This window comes from Grammomys surdaster, unplaced genomic scaffold (assembly GCF_004785775.1).
Source record: "Grammomys surdaster isolate TR1022 unplaced genomic scaffold, NIH_TR_1.0 125863, whole genome shotgun sequence".
NCBI classification, from domain to species: Eukaryota; Metazoa; Chordata; class Mammalia; order Rodentia; family Muridae; genus Grammomys; species Grammomys surdaster.
Genome location: NW_021620689.1, coordinates 1958241 through 1976639, shown reverse-complemented (window position 1 = coordinate 1976639; position 18399 = coordinate 1958241). Strand labels below are relative to the sequence as shown.

General features: G+C 46.3%; 1 protein-coding gene across 2 annotated transcripts in view; it reads left to right on the top strand.

Annotated features, from left to right (window-relative positions):
* Mtf1 (metal regulatory transcription factor 1) overlaps positions 1 to 18399 on the top strand; it is a 46471-nt gene that overhangs the window by 13298 nt on the left and 14774 nt on the right. For both annotated transcript variants that reach the window (XM_028790099.1, XM_028790098.1), the window contains exons 3-7: positions 4595 to 4833; positions 5699 to 5830; positions 8605 to 8678; positions 9574 to 9710; positions 14197 to 14274. In XM_028790099.1, coding sequence (XP_028645932.1) covers positions 4595 to 4833; positions 5699 to 5830; positions 8605 to 8678; positions 9574 to 9710; positions 14197 to 14274 — 660 coding nt within the window. The remainder of the gene's footprint in view (positions 1 to 4594; positions 4834 to 5698; positions 5831 to 8604; positions 8679 to 9573; positions 9711 to 14196; positions 14275 to 18399) is intronic.

Below are 18399 nucleotides of genomic sequence, written 5' to 3'. Positions count from 1 at the left end.
CTGACTCCCTTTCTAATCTGCCAAGTTTTCCTGAAAGCATAGTTGGCTGAATGCTCACGTTCTGGCCACGGCCCTGTTGTCCCCACACTAGCGCTGTGACAGGGAGACCGATGGCTTAGCAATTAGTCGTATTTGCTGCATTTGACCCAGCTAACATTCTACTCAGAACTTCCATTCCTGCACGATAGTCTTGGGGTTTTTATATGTATGTGTATGGTGGGGTATGCTGTCCATGTATATCCACATGTGTGTAAGTGCACGTGTGTGTGCACGTGCCCAAAGTTGATGTCCAGTATCTTCCTTCACTCTACACTTTACTGAGGCAGCATCTCTCAATGAAGCTGGAATGCACTGAGTCCAGCTTGTTTAGCTAGCTGTCTTCCCCTGGTAATCCTGTGTCTGCCTCCAGAGTCCTGAGATTATGGTGCCCTGCCCCTCTCCAGTGGCCATGTGGCTTTTATTTGGTTCCAGAATCTGAACACTGGTCTTCTCAACTGCACAGCAGAGCAAACACTCACCCACTGAAACATCTCCCCAGCCCACCACTTAAGAGTCCGTCACTACTTTGCTAGCAGTAAGACTTGCTGGGTTTGTTTCATTCATTCATTAAAAATATAAATGGAGTGAGTGCCACTTCTTCACAAGGCTAGTCTCTGAGGTTGTCAGTGAACAAGATAGTTATGGTCCCTGCTGTCTTGCAATTTAAGTTTAGATAAGAAGCAGCCATTCATTCATTTAATTCAGTAAATATAATGAAAATTATTTCATCTTAATTGTATCTTGTATTTTAAAGAAAAGGTGGTGTCTCTTTGCTGGGAATTATTTCTGGAAACACTACTTCTTCTTAAGCATATGTAAAGGGATTGCAGTGTTTACATGTGGCCTGTGTATATTCTTGTATATACTTTAAATATTTAAAACATTTATTTGTGTGTAAGCACATGTGGTGGTCAGAGGTCAACTTTGTGGGTTTATTTTCTTCCACTTTTACATGTGTCCTAATGATTGATGTTGACAGCATCTGTCGCTGAGCCATCTCGCTGCTGACCTCCCCCTGTGTGCTCACGACGTATTGATACAGCCGAGACACTTTAGATGTCGTGTAGGGATTAATAGGCAGTTCTGCACACGTTCAGCACAGGCACTTTTGTTTAAGTTGTAGATATTTTTCAGTCTATGGTTGGCTAAATCCATGAGTGCAGATCTCCCAGATTCAGAGGCTGGTGGCCCAGGGGGCTGGGACGGCCGAGGTCTGCCACACTGGGACCCAGGGCTCAGGACTAGTCAGGGAGAGGCCCTTGAGGGGGAAACAGCCAGTGGAGGACTGAATTGGCCATGTGCAGGAATTCAGTTGGGAGCAGGGCAGGGAGTGAGAGGGCATTCCATTGCTTGCTGCTGTCTCTTACAGCAGTGTCAGCCGCTGTGGCAACTGAAGAGTGAGATTCTGCTCTTATCTCTTACCACTGTGATGGACCTTTTGATGAAGACGGTCCCTGTTCTTATCCCTCAGGGATGGTTTTACAGTTTCTGTTGGTAAAGTTGTTAGTACATATTCATGAGAGGATAACTACTAGTATAAGTGAAGTGTCAGGTGCGTGGCAAAGGTACATAATACTGGCTTTTAGAGAAGGGCGCTGTTGTGTGGACACAGAGAGGTTATGGAGGACCTGGGAGATTGGAAGACTTGAATTAAAGCAAGAGTCTCGGAAGCCAGAAAAGGAACTAGACCTTTCCAGTGAAGGGAGAGAACACAGGCAAGGAGGTAGGAACTGAGACTCACTGAGGACCAGCGTGCTGTGGCGAGTAGCTCTCTAGGCTGGACGTTCTGTTCTCCTGGGTCCTGAGTCATGTAACAAACAGAAAGTGTAGGAAGGCCCTGGGAATACCCTGACTATCCTGCCTAGACACTGGGACTCTATCTGGGGAGAGGCCGTGTGGAGCATTATTTTAGAATTGTTCTGGAAATGACTTCAAAACTAGGCACCAAGACATATGTCTGATTGCTTGAGTTCAGGGAATACAGGGCATGACCTGTGTGGCAGTGAGAGACTCACAGTGACTATGTGAGCAAGCACTTGTGTAAGGTCCTGCTAGGAGTTGGAGAGAGGAGAGGAGGAGAAGGGGTGGGTTAGGAGGAGGAGTCAGGGCCCCTCCTGTCCCTATCTAGCCAACTACCTGACAGGCTCAATCCCGGTTAAACCCAGTTTGTTTTCCTACAGTAGCACTAGAGCAGTGGTCTCAGCCTGTGGACCTCGACCCCTTTAGGGGTCGACCAGCTCTTTCACAGGGGTTGCCTAAAGCCATCGGAAAACACAGATGTTTACATTATGACTCATAAAGAAGCATAATTACAGTTATGAAGTAGCAATGAGAATACTGTTCTGGTTGGGGTCACCACAGCATGAGGAGCTGTACTAAAGGATCGCAGTGTTAGGAAGGTTGAGAACTGCCCTAGAGCTAAGTAAGAATGCTGTTTGAGGGGAGGGGTTGTTGAGTTGTTTGTTTGGTTCATGGTGAGGGGGTGGTTCAAGATAGAGTTTCTCTGTGTAGCCTTGGCTGTCCTAGAACTCACTCTGTAAATCAGGTTGGCCTCTAACTCAGAGGTCCACTCGCCTTTGCCTCCCAAATGCTAGGATCACATGTGTGCACCACCACGCTTGGCTAATTTTTAATTTCTTACGTGTATGTGTATGAGCATCTGCTGAGGGCAGAGGCTTCGGAGTCCAGGAGTGCCAGGACCTGACCACAGTTCATCTGCAAGAGCAGAACGTGCTCTTTTTTTTTTTTTTTTTTTTTTTTTTGGTTTTTCGAGACAGGGTTTCTCTGTGTAGCCCTGGCTGTCCTGGAACTCACTCTGTAGACCAGGCTAGCCTCGAACTCTCAAACTCAGAAATCCGCCTGCTTCTGCCTCCCAAGTGGTGGGATTAAAGGCGTGCGCCACCACTGCCTGGCCAGAACGTGCTCTTAACCACGGAGAATCTGTTCAGCTCCTGAGAGTGGTTTTTATTTGTTGTTTTCTGTAAGGATTGAACCCAAGCCCTCAAGCATAGTAGACAAACACTGAGCCGCAACTCAGGCCTCAAATTGTACATTTTTAAAGAAAAGCTTTCAGGTAACCCAGACTGGTTCCAAGCTTTCCATGTAGCCATGATGACGGAATGACTCTGTATTTCTTATTTTATTTTTGAGGTAGGATCTCACTGTATAGCCCTGACTGGCCTGGAACTCTTCACCAGACTGACATCAAACTAGAAACCATCTGCTTCTGCCTCCCAAGCGCTGGGTTTAGGGTGTGTGTAACCACACCTGGCCAGCCTTGAACTTTTGATCTGAAGTGCCAAGATTGCTGACACACCCAGTTTATGTATGTCTTATTGAGGATAGAACCCAGGGCTTCCTGCATGCTGGGAAAGCCCTCTACTCACTGAGCTGTACCTCGGCCCAGTTCTCGAATTTTTATCGCTTTTTAAAAAATCAAATAACATTTCATAACATAAAAGTTATATGAAATTCAAACTTCAGTGTCTATTTATGGGCATTCATGTGTTTGGGACATGGCACTGTTTGGTCATTTGCCTGTGACTACTTTAACATGGATGGCAAGGTTTGTGTAGTGACAGGAACCATAAAAACCAAAATATGCTCTCTTTGACACTTGAAAGGAAACTGTTCACCCTTACCATCACCCATTCTTTGATCAGCCACCCTTTCTGAGACAGAGTGGCCATCCCATCCCTGAGGCTTTGTCCCTCCAGCCAGGCTTTAGTTTGTTATCTCTGTGCCAAGAGCAAACTCAGGGTTCCCGTCATGTCTGCATGTCTGTCTGTCTGTCTGTCTATCTGTCTTTCTCTCTCATCCTCTCCCTCTCTCTCTCCCTCTCTCTCTCTCTCTCTCTTCCTCTTTCTTTTTTCCTTTTTGTGGTAAGGGTGGTGGGTAAGACAGGTTCTTTTTGTCTAGCCCTGAACTCCCTCTGTAGAACAGGCTGGCCTCGAATTCACAGAGATCCACCTGTCTCTGCCTGGGATTAAAGGTGTATTTCACCACTACCTGGAAAATTATTCCTAATTCTTACAACAACTCTTATTTTATTTATTTATTTATTTATTTATTTATTTATTTATTAAAAAATCATTTGTATTATTTTTAGTTGCTATGTGTGAATATATGCAGGCAAGTGCAGGTGCCTGTGGAGTCCAGAGATGGCAGACCACCCTGGAGCTGGAGTTATAAGCAGTTGTGAGCTGCCTGATTTGATTCAGAGAATGGAACTCAGGTCCTCAGCAAAGCAGTTTGTCCTCTTAACTGTGCCATCCCTCCAGCTGCCTACAACAGCTTTTATAAAGATAGACTTAGGGCTGGGGTTGTAGCTCAGCCAAGTGCTTGCCAGAGTTCACTCCTCAGCACTGCATAGAAACCTAGCAGTGGTGATACATGGGAGTAAGCACTCAGAGGGTGGAGACAGGAGGCTCAGAGGTTAAAGGCTACAGGTTTGCTGTCAGCTTGTGCCTCATGAGACCCTGTCCCAGGATGGAGAGGTGAGACTCTGGGCAGTTGTTTTTCCGCTACTGATGAGGTGTCTCCTGTTCTCTGTCAGGTAAAGCGGTACCAGTGCACCTTTGAGGGATGCCCTCGCACCTACAGCACAGCGGGCAACCTCCGCACCCACCAGAAGACTCACCGAGGAGAGTACACCTTCGTCTGTAATCAGGAGGGCTGTGGCAAGGCCTTCCTCACCTCCTACAGCCTCAGGATCCATGTGCGAGTGCACACAAAGGAGAAGCCATTCGAGTGTGACGTGCAGGGGTGTGAGAAGGCATTCAACACACTGTACAGGTCAGCCTCTCTGTACATACTGTACAGGTCAGCCTCCCCATACACACTGTACAGGTCAGCCTCCCCAAGGCCCTGCCAGCCTCCTGACTCTGAGCTCGGTGCCGTAGAACTCTGTCCTTGCATATGGCAGCTTTTGGAACTTTGAAGAGCATAGTTGTACTCACCTGCTTAAAATACAGTCAGTGAAGTGCAGTGTAAAGTGTACTACTTAAGACAGTATACCATGGGCTGGGTGGAAATGTTGGCACAGATGTGTAGATTTGCGTTTCAAGGAGTGACATCGTCCTCTTGGGATTTTAGCGGTTGAGTAAAGTAGTCTTCCCATTGGCACAAGGTTAGGTTGGCACAAACCTCTGAGATAACCCTCTATACGAGAGGTGGGAAGGTGCCCATTTGATGGCTATGTCTTTTTCCACGTTTGTGTCAGGAGATTTACACAAATCTTTAATATTAGGTACAAAATAGCAAAATAACACACACCATTCTAAAAGTGCCTGCTCTTGTTCGGTGCTGGAAGCCAAGCAGATTTGGGCCTGGTTAATGCTTGGCGAGACAAATACCAATGGTGAACACTGATGCGTGCACTGTGCAAAGGCATAATTCTAAGTGTTGATCCCAGAACTGCGGCTAAGTAAAGAAAGTAAAGAAGTAGATGTACGGTCCTGGCTAGTAGTTCAGGGCCAGGACTTTAACCCAAAGGAGTCTGTCTCTGGTTACTGCTCATTTTTATTTCTCTTTTGGTAAGTTTTGGATGCTAATGTACTCGGATACAGCATTCTGGGACACTTGATCCTACTGTGATAGCTGACACTGGGAGGCTCTGTGATACATTCTGTAAGGAGCATTTCTCTGGGACATTTTGCAGGTTGAAAGCACATCAGAGGCTTCACACAGGGAAAACGTTTAACTGTGAATCTCAAGGCTGCAGCAAATACTTCACCACACTCAGTGATCTGCGGAAGCACATTCGAACCCATACAGGAGAAAAGCCATTTCGGTAGGTCTTGCTGGTTTCTATCTGTCACTGGGCAGGTCTCCTCTGGGGACCTTGGTATAGGCTCTAGGAAGTTTTCACAGTAGGAAGAAAACTCCTTTACCTGTTTCCTTATCTGGTGGTGTCAGCTTGGCACAGGGGAGCTCTGACCAACTGCTGTGGGTCGGAGGAGTGCGGACAGACTTGAGTGTCTTCCCTGGGTTATGGCCGTTCTGCCTCAGCTGATCCTGAGTCAAGGGCTGGGCATGTAGCCTGGGCTACAGAGTAAGATTCTATGTCAACATCCTTTCCCCCTAAGCAAAACAAAACATCCTTAGTTCAATGGGGAAGAGCTGCAAAGTTATAGACAGTGTCTCATGCTGCCAGCCAGTGTGCCTGGAGCATCAAAAAGGGGAGGCCTACTAAGGACGGGGGATTGAGTTGTATCTGAGCATGCTCGTGAGGGGAGGGGAGGGTGGAGGCTTAGCTCAGGGGTCTGCACGCTCCACTCCTACGTACTTGCTGCTGCTGTTAGTATCTCATGTTTGTGCACATACAGGACCACATGCTTTTTGTATAGCTATGTCAAAATCCATATTTTTTACATTTTATTTTTATAAGTATGTATCTGTGTGAGTACATGTCTTCTGGGTACTGATACTCCCAAGGCCAGAAGAGAACATCAGATCTTCTGGAGCTGAACTAAACTCAGGTCCTCTACAAGGGCAGTCAGTGTTCATCTCCCCAGCCCCATCCTCCACGGAGACAAATCTACTTCTATTAAGTGGATTTATAAATCTAATTTCTATAAAGCTAAGCACCGAGGATTATAGCTAGTTCTTGACTACAGAAAGCATGAGGTGGCTGGTTACAGGCACTCAGTAAGTCTTCAGAAGCAGCCTCAGATGGTTATATGACGTTTTTATGGGGTAATCAGTCTGTAAGCCTCCATATAAGTGGGTTGTAAGTATTGCTGAAAACATCCCATAAACAATGTCCCTGAATTCTAATAGGGTACAGCATCAAGCACGCCACTTTTTCATTTTGAAGTCATTTGCCCTCTTTAGCATATTTAGGGGAGTTGAAAAGTCTTCAGGAGCAGCTAGCTCTTAGATACCAATTAAATGAAACAGGATTTTAAATTACAGATACATTCTTGAGTGTCTTGGCCCCTTTAAGAACAAAAGGTTAAAGGCCAGTTAGTTACTCTACAGATGCTTAAGCACCACACCCCCCCCACCACCACCGCTGCCATCAGGTTGCTAGGGGACTCATTTCTATATACATATGTATTGTATGTATTTAATTTTGTGATGATTAACATAGTTTTCTCTTAAATATTAGAGGGGACCTAGACAGATACAGTGATGCTTATATGTGAGTAAAATTAAAAAGCTTTAAGAAACTTTCTCTTTAAAGAAATAGGGTATTTAGATATATAAGAAAATCTATTGGTCATATATTTAAGTTCTTGCTGTGTAGAAACTAAAGCAATGTTCAGAATTACACAAACCCTGCCCTTGAGAAAGCAGATTAAAAAAACCCAGCACACATCTGGTATGGTTGTACAACACCTTTAATCTTAGCACTGGGGACACAGAAGCAGGCAGATCTGTGAGTCCCAGACTAACCAGGGCTACATAATGAGACCCTGTCTCAAGCAACAAACACACGCATGCATGCATGCACACACATACAACCTCTCCCAAAATGTACACAGAGATGAAATAAAATTGGAAGTGAGAGATGCCTCAAAGGAAGCATGTGATGGCTCCATCACATCAGTCCTGAGGAGGTGAAGGTTGTCTCTGGCTTTGATTATTAAGAAAACATCAGGGGCTGGGAGTGTAACTCGCCCAACATTCACAACACCCTTATCTTAAGCCTGAGCACCTCATAAGCCTGGCATAGGGTTCATGCCTATAATCCTAGCTGCAGAGTGAGCTGAAGGCAGCCTGAGGGATGTGAGAGCTTCCCTGTATGGGGTGGGGCTAGCTGCATGCTGTGGATTATGACTAGTTCTGGACCGCAGCTACACCAGCGCTCTCACTGGGTTCATGTCCTTCTGCTGTTTTCCCCAGCTCACTTTTTTTCTCTGTTTTGAGGCAAGGTTCATTTGTAGCATAGTTCAGGCCAGGCTATCTGTGGACTTGTAAGCCTCTTCCTGGCTCAGGACCCTCTTGGTTGCTAGGGCTGTGGATACATGTCTACAGGTCCAGCTCTCACTACCCAGCCTTGATGTCCGTTGTAATTCAGAGGCGGTAGTTTTCCACATAGGCTCTCACTGTCAGCGTAGTTCTGCTCAGCGATTAATCAGATCTTTATCGTTAGGATGCTCTGTACACTTGCCTTACCTACAGGCCAGAAGATACCTGTCCTGGACTCTCAGCTCCATACACTGATTCAGTCACATATGCTACCTTCCCCGTCCCTTGTCTGTTACATTTATTTATTTAGTGTGTGTATTTGTGTCACAGTACACCTGTAGCAGTCAGATGACAACTTGCTAGAGCCGTTTCTCTCCTGTCATGAGGTTTCCAGGGATCGAACCTAAGACATCAGGCTTGGTGGCAAGCACCTCTACCTGGCCCAAGCCATCTTGCCGCCTCCCATGTTTTGTTTTTTGGGGTTTTTGTTTTTGTTTTTTTTCCAAGTCTTCTCATTGCCATCTCTAAGACCACTATGACTAATCTGATCTTAGTGTTCCAGACCGTGGTCTAGCTTGCACGCTCAAGAAGTTCAGGGTGAAGTTCTCTTATCTACTGACTGGTTTGTCTTTGCTTAAACAACTCGTTTAGATGTGATCACGACGGCTGTGGAAAAGCGTTTGCAGCAAGCCACCACCTTAAAACTCACGTCCGTACGCACACTGGTAAGTTTAGGCTGATTTCCATGTTCTGTTCTCTTCTGTTCTCTCTCTCTTTCTCTCTCTCTCTCTCTCTCTCTCTCTCTTTCTTTCTCTCTCTCTCTCTTGTATTTTTTATTTGTTTCTTTGATTTTTTTTTTTTTTTCAAGACAGAGTTTCTCTTTGTAGCCCTGGCTCTCCTGAAACTACTTTGGTAGACCAGGTTAGCCTAGACCTGAAGAGATCCACCTGTCTCTGCCTTCCCAGGGCTAGGATTAAAGGTATGAGCCATTGTGCCCAACCCAATCTCTGTTTTCCCTTTAAACCTTCAGCAGCCCTTTATCCAGGTTCCTCTTGAGACCTGTAAAACTAGGAGAGCCAGTGAGCGTAGGCAGCGGGGCCCTTCACCTACAATCCTGTGCTTTTCATGATTGACTGAGTCAAGAAATTCAGCCTTAAGACATGAAACTAGGCATACCCTTTAGAAACAGCCTTGAGGAAGCCAGTGGCCTTCCCTCCAGGCACAGGCTCCTGCTGCTGCTGCTGCTCCTGCTGCTGCTGCTCCTGCTGCTGCTGCTCCTGCTGTTCCTGCTGCGCTTTCCTTGGCTCTGGGTGTTTGTTTTGTTGTTGTTTGTTTTTTGTTTATGTTTGTTTGTTTTTGTTTTTTGAGACAGGGTTTCTCTGTGTAGCCCTGGCTGTCCTGGAACTCACTCTGTAGACCAGGCTGGTCTCGAACTCAGAAATCCTCCTGCCGCTGCCTCCCAAGTGCTGGGATCAAAGGTGTGCGCCACCACTGCCCAGCTGGCTCTGGGTTTTAAGACTGAGAAAGTCAGCACCTTCCCTTGCTCAGACTTTCCCGCCATTAGAAGGGGTGAGCTTTCCTGGTGGTGAAACTAACATGGCTTCTTCTTCGTTCCTACAGGCGAAAGACCCTTCTTCTGCCCCAGTAACGGCTGTGAGAAGACATTTAGCACTCAGTACAGTCTCAAAAGTCACATGAAAGGTCACGATAACAAAGGCACCACATACAGTACACTTCCACAGCACAACGGATCAGAGGTGCGTTCTTCTCCTGTTCTCTACTGGGCCCTGGCCGAGCGATTGTGTACAGCTGCTATGTCCTTGCTTAACTAGAGGCCAAAGAAACAGGATCAGCATCTCTGTGTCTCTGCAGTGGGAGGCTGGAAGCCAAAAGCCCCCAGTCTCCCTGTTCCTCTACTTAGCCCTGCTGGATTTCCATCCAGCAGGTATGGGGGTGAACAGGCTGTTGACTGGCTTTCCAGGGCCCAGACAGAGCCTCTTCTACCCCAATGTGTGTGTGTGTGTGTGTGTGTGTGTGTGTGTGTATTCATGTGTGTATTCGTATGTGTAAGGGTACATATTAGAGAGCACATGCCTGTGGCACCTGCTTGAAATCCGAAGATGTCCTTAAGTGTTGTTCCCCAGCCACTGTCTGTCCCACTCTTTTTATTCTTTTACGACAGTCTCTCATATGGGCATGGAACTCACGAAGCAGGCTAGGCTGACTACCCAGAGAGCCTCAGGGGTCCTCAATGTGTGTCTCCCCAGTGTACAGATCACAAGTATGCACCACACCCCAGCTTTTTCTTTTTAAACGTAGATTTTGGGGCTTGAAGTCTACTGACCTAGCTAGCACCCCAGCCCCAGTGGTTCTGAGTTTTCTTTTGAGACAGAGATCTCATCAGCACACTATAGCTCTCTTGCTGTAGTCCTTCAAGTGCTGGGTTGCGGACATGAGGCTCCATGGCTGGCTCAGAACTCCTGGGGTTTTTGTTTTTTGTTTTTTTGAGACAGAGTTCTTCTGTGTAATCCTGGCTGTCCTGGAACTGTCTCTGCAGACCAGACTAGTCTTGAACTCAAGAGATCTACCTGTGTCTATCTCCTGAGTGCCGGGATTAAAGGTGCACCACCATGTCCAGCTTTTGGAACTCATATGATTGTGTCATGTTCCCATCTGTGACAGCGGCGGGTGATAAGCCTGCACTACATTTGCAGTGGAAGCTAATATTGCCTCACACATCCGTCAACATCAGAGCACCAAGCTTTGTCTGCAGGGCTCCCTTGCCTCTTGAATTGTCTGCAAAGCAAAAGGTTTAAGAGCACCTGCTTTAAGACACTAAGCCACACAGAAGGCCTCTGGCAGTTTTAAGCAGTTTGGTTTGTTCTTTTTTTGGGGGGGGGAGTTGTTGTTAAGATATTTTTTACTTTATTTTATGTAGATGTGTGTTTACTTACATGAATGTATGTATATGTACCACCTGTGTGCTCCTGAAAGCCAGAAGAAGGCATTATATCCCCTGGAACTAGAGTTACAGCTGGTTGAGAGCCGCTGTGTGGGTGCTGGCTACTGAATCTGGGTCCTCTGCAAGAGCAGCAAGTACTCTTAACCACTGAGCCATCTCTCCGTTAAATTCTGAGCCCTGTTAAAGTCTGTCCATCTTGCTGTCCTTCAATGTCACTCTAGAAAGACCTTGGGACACATACTGTTGCTTGCTCTCTTTTACATTTGTTTATTGTGTGCACTCAACGTTGATTCTGTCCTTCCACCACGTGGGTCATAAGGATTAGGGTTAACTTTAGGGTAATCAGCCTCGGCAGCAGGCGCTTTGACCACTGAGCCATCTTGCCAACCCTCTTGCTGTTTCTAGCTTGGTAGTATTTGCTAGCCTGTATCTGTTAATTCTGGGAAGTGAGTAATACTATTACTATACTATTTGGGGATGAAGAAATGGAAGCTGGTGGAGGAATCCATCCATTCTACCTTGAGGATGCGTCTGGAACAGATTCGATTTGTTTCTGTCCTCTCTTGGGTTTGTTTGTTTGTTTGTTTGTTTTGCCTGAATTTTTGCAATGAGTAGCTAAATAGTTTTTGTTTTGTTTGTCTTGTTTTTGTTGTTGGTTTGGTTTTGTTTTGGTTTTCTGAGACAAGGGGTTTCTGTGTAGCCCTGGCTGTCCTGGTTGTTAGAGACAAGGTAATGTTAGTTGTGGAGAGGGTGGCCTCTGGTGCTCAGCAGCCTCAGTTCAGACCATTCTTCTGTCACTAAACACATGTCCTTAGGCAGATTACTTCCAGCCTCCTCAGTTTCTTCATCTGATAAAACCAGGCAAAACTGCTGCTCAGGTCATAATCAGTTTCTCATTTTGTAGCAGTGTGTGGAGACTTGAACTGCAAAGAACACTGAGTGTAGTAGCCAGGGTTCCCTAGAGAGAGTAACAGAACTTATAGAATGAGTACACACACACACACACACACACACACACACACTCTTCCACTTTCAAGATGTGGCTAGTTTAGAGGTGAGTCTTCCTACCTCAAAAGAGCTAGATTGGGGGGCTGGAGAGATGGCTTGGCTGTTAGAGCACTGGCTGTTCTTCCAGAGGTCCTGAGTTCAATTCTCAGTAACCACATGGTAGCTTACAGCCATCTGTAATGGAACCCAGTGCCCTCTTCTGGTGTGTCTGAGGATGGCTATAGTGTACTCATATAAATAAAAATTAAAAAAAAAAAAAAGATTTAGATTAAAGGTGTGTCTTCCCACCTCAAAGATTCTGATTACAAGTGACTCACTTCCCACTTCAGATGATCCAGTTAAACAGAAAGTCCCTCACAGGCGTGTCCAGCTTTGGGGAAAGTTTTAGTTAATTCTAGATATAGTCAAATTGACAACCAAGAATAGCCATCATACTGAGCCTCAAGTCCACCAGTGTTGAGTCTTGGGGGTGCGTCTCTGCCTCCATTTGCTGTTCAGCAGAGGGGTGACTCCTGGACTGGGGCTTTAGAGGCCATCTGCAGAGCCCTGGTCCAATGGAGACAGTACCAGCCTGGGTCTGTCCCTGTCTCCAGCCTTGCATGTCCAGCCTCCCACTGACATCTTCACCTAGATAACGCAGATCTTCTGCAGTCTGACCTGTCCACACATGTTCTTCCTGCAGCATTCATGGAGTAGCACAGGGTGCTGGCTTTCTCTAGAGGTGGAGGTTCAAGTCTCGGTTGTTGGAACTGGAAGGCAGAATGTGGTTAGGTGAGAACTGTTGGTGTGTGCTGAATATATACATGAGTGGGAATATCTGACCCACTGACACACTTGAATAAAAGCAGGATCCCATGGATAGAGGATCAGCAATGTGACTCATGTTCAGGAATCCCCAGGTCAGGATGGCCTGAGCAGCAAAGTCTGAATAGTTAACCCTCAGTACCACTCTGGGGAGCCCCTCTGGAATTATTCATGGCAGGGGAATGGACTTCGCAGTCAGAAGCACTGCATTTGCTCTCTCTTAATTAGCTCCAGATAGGGCACATCACTCCCTTGTCATAGGATCATTTTTCCTGTATTCAAATAAGAGTAAAAATAATACTTCTCCAGTTTACACAAATAGCAAATGAGTCGTGTGAAATCACTTTGTAAACAATGAAAGTATACAAATATTAGTAATTTCATGCTACTCCAGCTTTTGTTCTTTGTTTCTGTTTCTGCGACTTGAATCATTAGATAATTTTAAAATTATTAGCCACTGGTTGGACAGATGGCTCAGAGGTTTGGAACACTGGCTGCTCTTCCAGAGGTCCTGAGTTTGATTCCCAGAAGCCACATGGAGACTCCCTGCCGTCTGTAGCTCAAGTTCCAAGGGATCCAAAGCTCTCTTCTGGCCTCCTTGAATATCAGATACATGCATAGTACAAAAACATACCTGCAGGCAGAACACAGACACATAAAATTAAACTTAAACCAACAGCGACAAGCAACTACTAACCACTTAAAAAACAACTGAGCCTGGTGCTCATACCTGCAGTTCCAGCCCATGGGCAGCATGGGCAGGATGGTCACAAATAAAGGTCATCCTTGGCTATATAGAGAATGTAAGGCTATGCTGGCCTATGTGACATCCTGCCTCGGAAGAACTGGAGGTAGGGAAATGGTCTAATAAGAATGGAGGGTAGCTGGGCAGTGGTGGTGCCCGCCTTTGATCCCAGCACTTGGGAGGCAGAGGCAGGCAGATTTCTGAGTTCGAGTCCAGCCTGGTCTACAGAGTTAGTTCCAGGACAGCCAGGGCTACACAGAGAAACCCTGTCTCGAAAAACTAAAAAAAAAAAAGAATGGAGGGGTTTTCTGTGTAAATTTGTTTTTGTTTTCTTTTTAACAAAACAATATACTTCGCCCCAACTTTGGATGCGTCTGACCTTTGTTTTTTTTTTTTTTTTTTAAAGATTTATTTATTTATTTTATTTATGAGTACACTGTCGCTGTCTTCGGACACACCAGAATAGGGCATCCAATCTCGTTACGGATGGTTGTGAGCCACCATGTGGTTGCTGGGATTTGAACTCAGGACCTCTGGAAGAGCAGTCAGTGCTCTTAACCGCTGAGCCATCTCTCCAGCCCCGCGTCTGACCTTTGTTAAGTGACCTTTGAACCTTAAGGACTGGGTGATGAAGTATTAGATTATCTATTGTGCCTAATAGCCACAGTGCAGTAAATAACTTTTATTATTGTGTTTGTTACTCATTAGGAATTTTCTTCCACAGGATACAAATCACTCGCTTTATCTGAGTGAGTTGGGCCTTCTGTCCACAGATTCTGAATTGCAAGAAAATTCCAGTTCGGTAAGTGAGGAGAGCTAGAGTAATTCTCTTTGAAACCGCATAGCCAGTTGGGAGCCTCCTGGATTTGACTGTGTCGGTCGATGGCGAAGGACTCATTTTCCTGCCCTGGGATTGCCTTGGATGGTTTTTGGTCCCAAAGGATCCCTTATGTTACTAATGTAGGCAAATACTCACCGAGTTCTGTTCCCAAGGCCACGCATGCAGCCTGCAGTGCCATCAGGCCTGGGTAGTTTTGGCCTCAAGGATGTATCAGAGTCTCAGAGTTTCTAGACTTTCCTCAACCCTGCCTGCCTCACCTGCCTTAGGCTGTCCTTCTTCAAGCTCACCTTACAGAGCACGTGAAGAGGGCTTCCTCTGCAGGCCTCTCTAAGGGGCAAGCCTACTCCATCTTGTCTCTGCGGCTCCATGATGGGCTCACACGCCTGCATGGAGTCTGAGCGTAGGCAGGCCAGCTGCTCTCATGGTTTCTCAACACTAACTTTGAGGTGTGTGCTCGGCCTAGATTTTCTGCCACTCTTCATAATGCATAAATGTAATTGAATGTGTTTAAACACTGACAGAATGACAGCAGTGCTGTGGGAAAATGCTTCCTGTTTTCCATTGTCTTATATGGTGAGACAATACTGCTTAGTGTAGTCCAGGCTGCCCTCAAACTCAGGACAAGCTCCCTACTTTAGCCTCCCAGATGCTGGGACTATAGAAGTGAGCCAGCTCACTGAACTGGAAAACTGTTTTTTGAAGTGTGGGGATTAATAGAGTCAGTGGTAGTACTTACAGACTGTAGTTTCTTATCTGGGTGTGGTAGTAGACTGAGGCAGGAGGATCACCTGAGACAGTTCTGAGTAACCTGAGATCCATCTCTAAGGGAGAAAAAAATAAAGTGTATGTATGCCCTGCTCTCCTTTTTTTTTTTTATTCGTTTTTTTGAGACAGGGTTTCTCTGTGTAGCCCTGGCTGTCCTGGAACTCACTTGGTAGACCAGGCTGGCCTCGAACTCAGAAATCCGCCTGCCTCTGCCTCCCGAGCGCTGGGATTAAAGGTGTTCACCACCACCACCCAGCTTTCCCTGCTCTCCTTGCAACTACAGAATCAGTTGTATTTGGGGGCTGGACTTGGGCAAGCACAATGCCCTGAGTTGCACACTCACCTCCTCTCTGTGTGTGTGTGTGTACACTCACATATGCACACTAGTGTGTTGGAGTACTAGAGTACTGGGCACTTTAACTTAGGGCCTGTTGCATGCTAGGCAAATACTCTGCCCCTGAGCTAAATCCTCAGCCCAGATAGAAGAATTTCATAGCAAACATTTGCTCATGGACATAAATAAATATATTTATGCAAATAGGAAATCTTGGTTGAGAAAAAATGAAGGCAGGCATGCTGGTATATGCTTCTAATCCCAGTATTTGGGAGGATGTGGCAGGAGGATTGCCAGAAATTTGTGGTAAACCTATAGTGTATAAGTGAAACCTTCTCAGATAGAAAGATAAAGCAAGCCAGGCTTGAAACGTGGGCATTAAGGTGAGTCCCTACAGTCCTAGCGCTTGAGAGGTATAAGCAGCAAGATTATAGACTCAAGGAAGTACACTGTAAAAAAAAAACAGTTCTAGGGACATTTAGAACTGAAAATTAAATAAATTCAAAGCCCAGGGCTGTCAAGACAGCTCAGTGGGTAAAGTGCTTGCCACTCAACCCTGGTGAGCTAAGTGCAGTCTCGGGAGTCTCCGTGAAAGCTGTGGAGAATTGCCTTCCCAGAGCTGTGCTCTGATCTCCATAATCTCCGTGACTCCCCTGCTTGTGCGCCTTACGCAAAGAAGCAGCACTATGGAAAGATTTTTAGGTTAGACTCGGCCGTGGCTCAGCATAAGAGAGTCATGTAAGTCAGAGATAGCTTAACCGGAGGACAAATGCAAAGAGAAATGAAACTTTCCATATGATTGTCATTCGTGTCACAGAACACATTTTCTAAAGCTTGTACTCAGGCAGTCTAGGCTGTCCTGAGTTACCTAAGGCTTCTGGGTACAGTATTCCTTTAACGTGTATGCCCTCCATGCATGCGCACTTGTGTGTGCAGCTGCATGCCACAACACACACTTACTTGGGAGTGAGAAGACACTCGGGTTCTGGGGATTGATTGAAGGACCTCAGACTCCAGGCGGCCTCCTTTATCCACAGGGCCATCTCAAAGCCCGCCATCTAACTGTATTACATGGCAGAGACGTCCATGCTGGCCAGGACGGAGACATAAGACTTAGATTTTGGGAGCTCTGAGGCCACCAGGGAAGATACCCGATAGATGGAAACCATGAGGAGTTTGTGAAAAGTGAGGCCATCTCCAGCATAGTTATCTTTGTCAAGAAGAATCCTGTCTCCTTGTCTAACTACCTGTTATGCTCCTGGCACTCAGCATTTATCCCAGATTTGGAAAGAGTTTTTTAGTCTTTCAAACCAAGGACACAGTCCTTAAAGCAATAGGACCAATGCGACATTTCTTAGTAATGGGGACTTGGTACTATCAAATGGTCAGTGTGTTTGAGATTGTTATCTTCAGGGTGTCTGTGTAAATGTGTCCTAGAAAGGAACTTACTGGCTCCAGTCTTTTGAGAAGGGGCTGGGTCCAGCAGGCCGGGCCTCTCGGTTGCTGGGCTCGACCTCATCTGGACCTGGATAATTCTGGCTGGTTTTCCTGCACTGACCCTGAGCTCAGCCTGCCCTCACCTCTGTTTTGGAGAGTCATTCCCATTACTTGTACAGTGAGGGCTTTGCTCTGCAGCCCGTCAGGGGCTTCCACACCCCCTCTTCCTCCATCACTTGTTCTCTCCCCGTCTCCTTTCTTACTCTGTTTTGGAACCTTTATTGATGTGCTTTGTCCATGCACAGAGGGACATGTACCATTCTGTGACTCATCAAGCCTGGGCCGTGGCACCAGCACAGACAGACTAGTTGCTGCTGGTCTCTATGCTTGGGGTCGCATGCCTGCTTCCATTTGCCTTTTCTCTCAGAACACTCAGTTTAAGAAATTAGTTGTAGCCGGGCAGTGGTGGCGCACGCCTTCAATCCCAGCACTTGAGGGGCAGAGGCAGGTGGATTTCTGAGTTCGAGGCCAGCCTGGTCTACAGAGTGAGTTCCAGGACAGCCAGGGCTACACAGAGAAACCCTGTCTCAAAAAACCTAAAGAAAGAAAGAAAGAAAGGAAGGAAGGAAGGAAGGAAGGAAGGAAGGAAGAAAGAAAGAAAGAAAGAAAGAAAGAAAGAAAGAAAGAAAGAAAGAAAGAAAGAGAAATTAATTGTAGTCCTGTGTGCACACCTGTAATCCTAGCTCTTGGGAGGCAGAGGCAGGAGAATTACGACAAATGTGAGGTTGATTTACATAGTGACCAGCTGGAGCTGTACAGAGAAGTCCTCTCTGGAAAGAAGAAAAGAACAAAAAAACTTAATTTATAATACTGTACCTTCTTTGAAACAGGATCTGGCTCTATAGTCAGTCCATGCTGGCATCAAACTCACAGTGAGCCTCCCGTCAGAGTTCTGGAATTACAGACTTGAGCCACAAAACCCTTCTTATACAGAGCTCTTGCTCCTTCTGCCCCTCTGCTCCTCCCCCTCCCTCATTCCCCAGTCTCACCCCTGAGATCTCTTAGAACACTTGGTGCCACTGTGCCAGGTCAGAGCACTGTCTGAGACGTGGTGCTCACCCTGTATTATTTGGAAGCGGAGTCCCTTTGTTGTGTTCCATCAGACTTGCTGATCCCTGAGTTAGGATTCCGTCTCCTGTCTCTCTGGCTGTGAAAAGCTGGCATCTCATGGGTTCATGTTGCTCCCTGCAGCCTTCTCTGCGTCTTCTGCATATTCAGACTCAGGTCTTTACACTTGTGTGGCAAGCTCCTTCGCCCACTGAGCCATCCTCAGATTCCCTCTTTGTCTTCCTCCTTCTCTCCCCACCCCCTCATTTTTTAAAAGATTTATTTATTTTTTTATAAACATGAGTATACTGTCACTCTATTCAGAGACATCAGAAGAGGGCATTGGATCCCATTACAGATGGTTGTGAGCCACCATGTGGTTCCTGGGAATTGAGCTCAGGTCCTCCGAAAGCTCTAGTCAGTGCTCTTAATCGCTGAGCCAT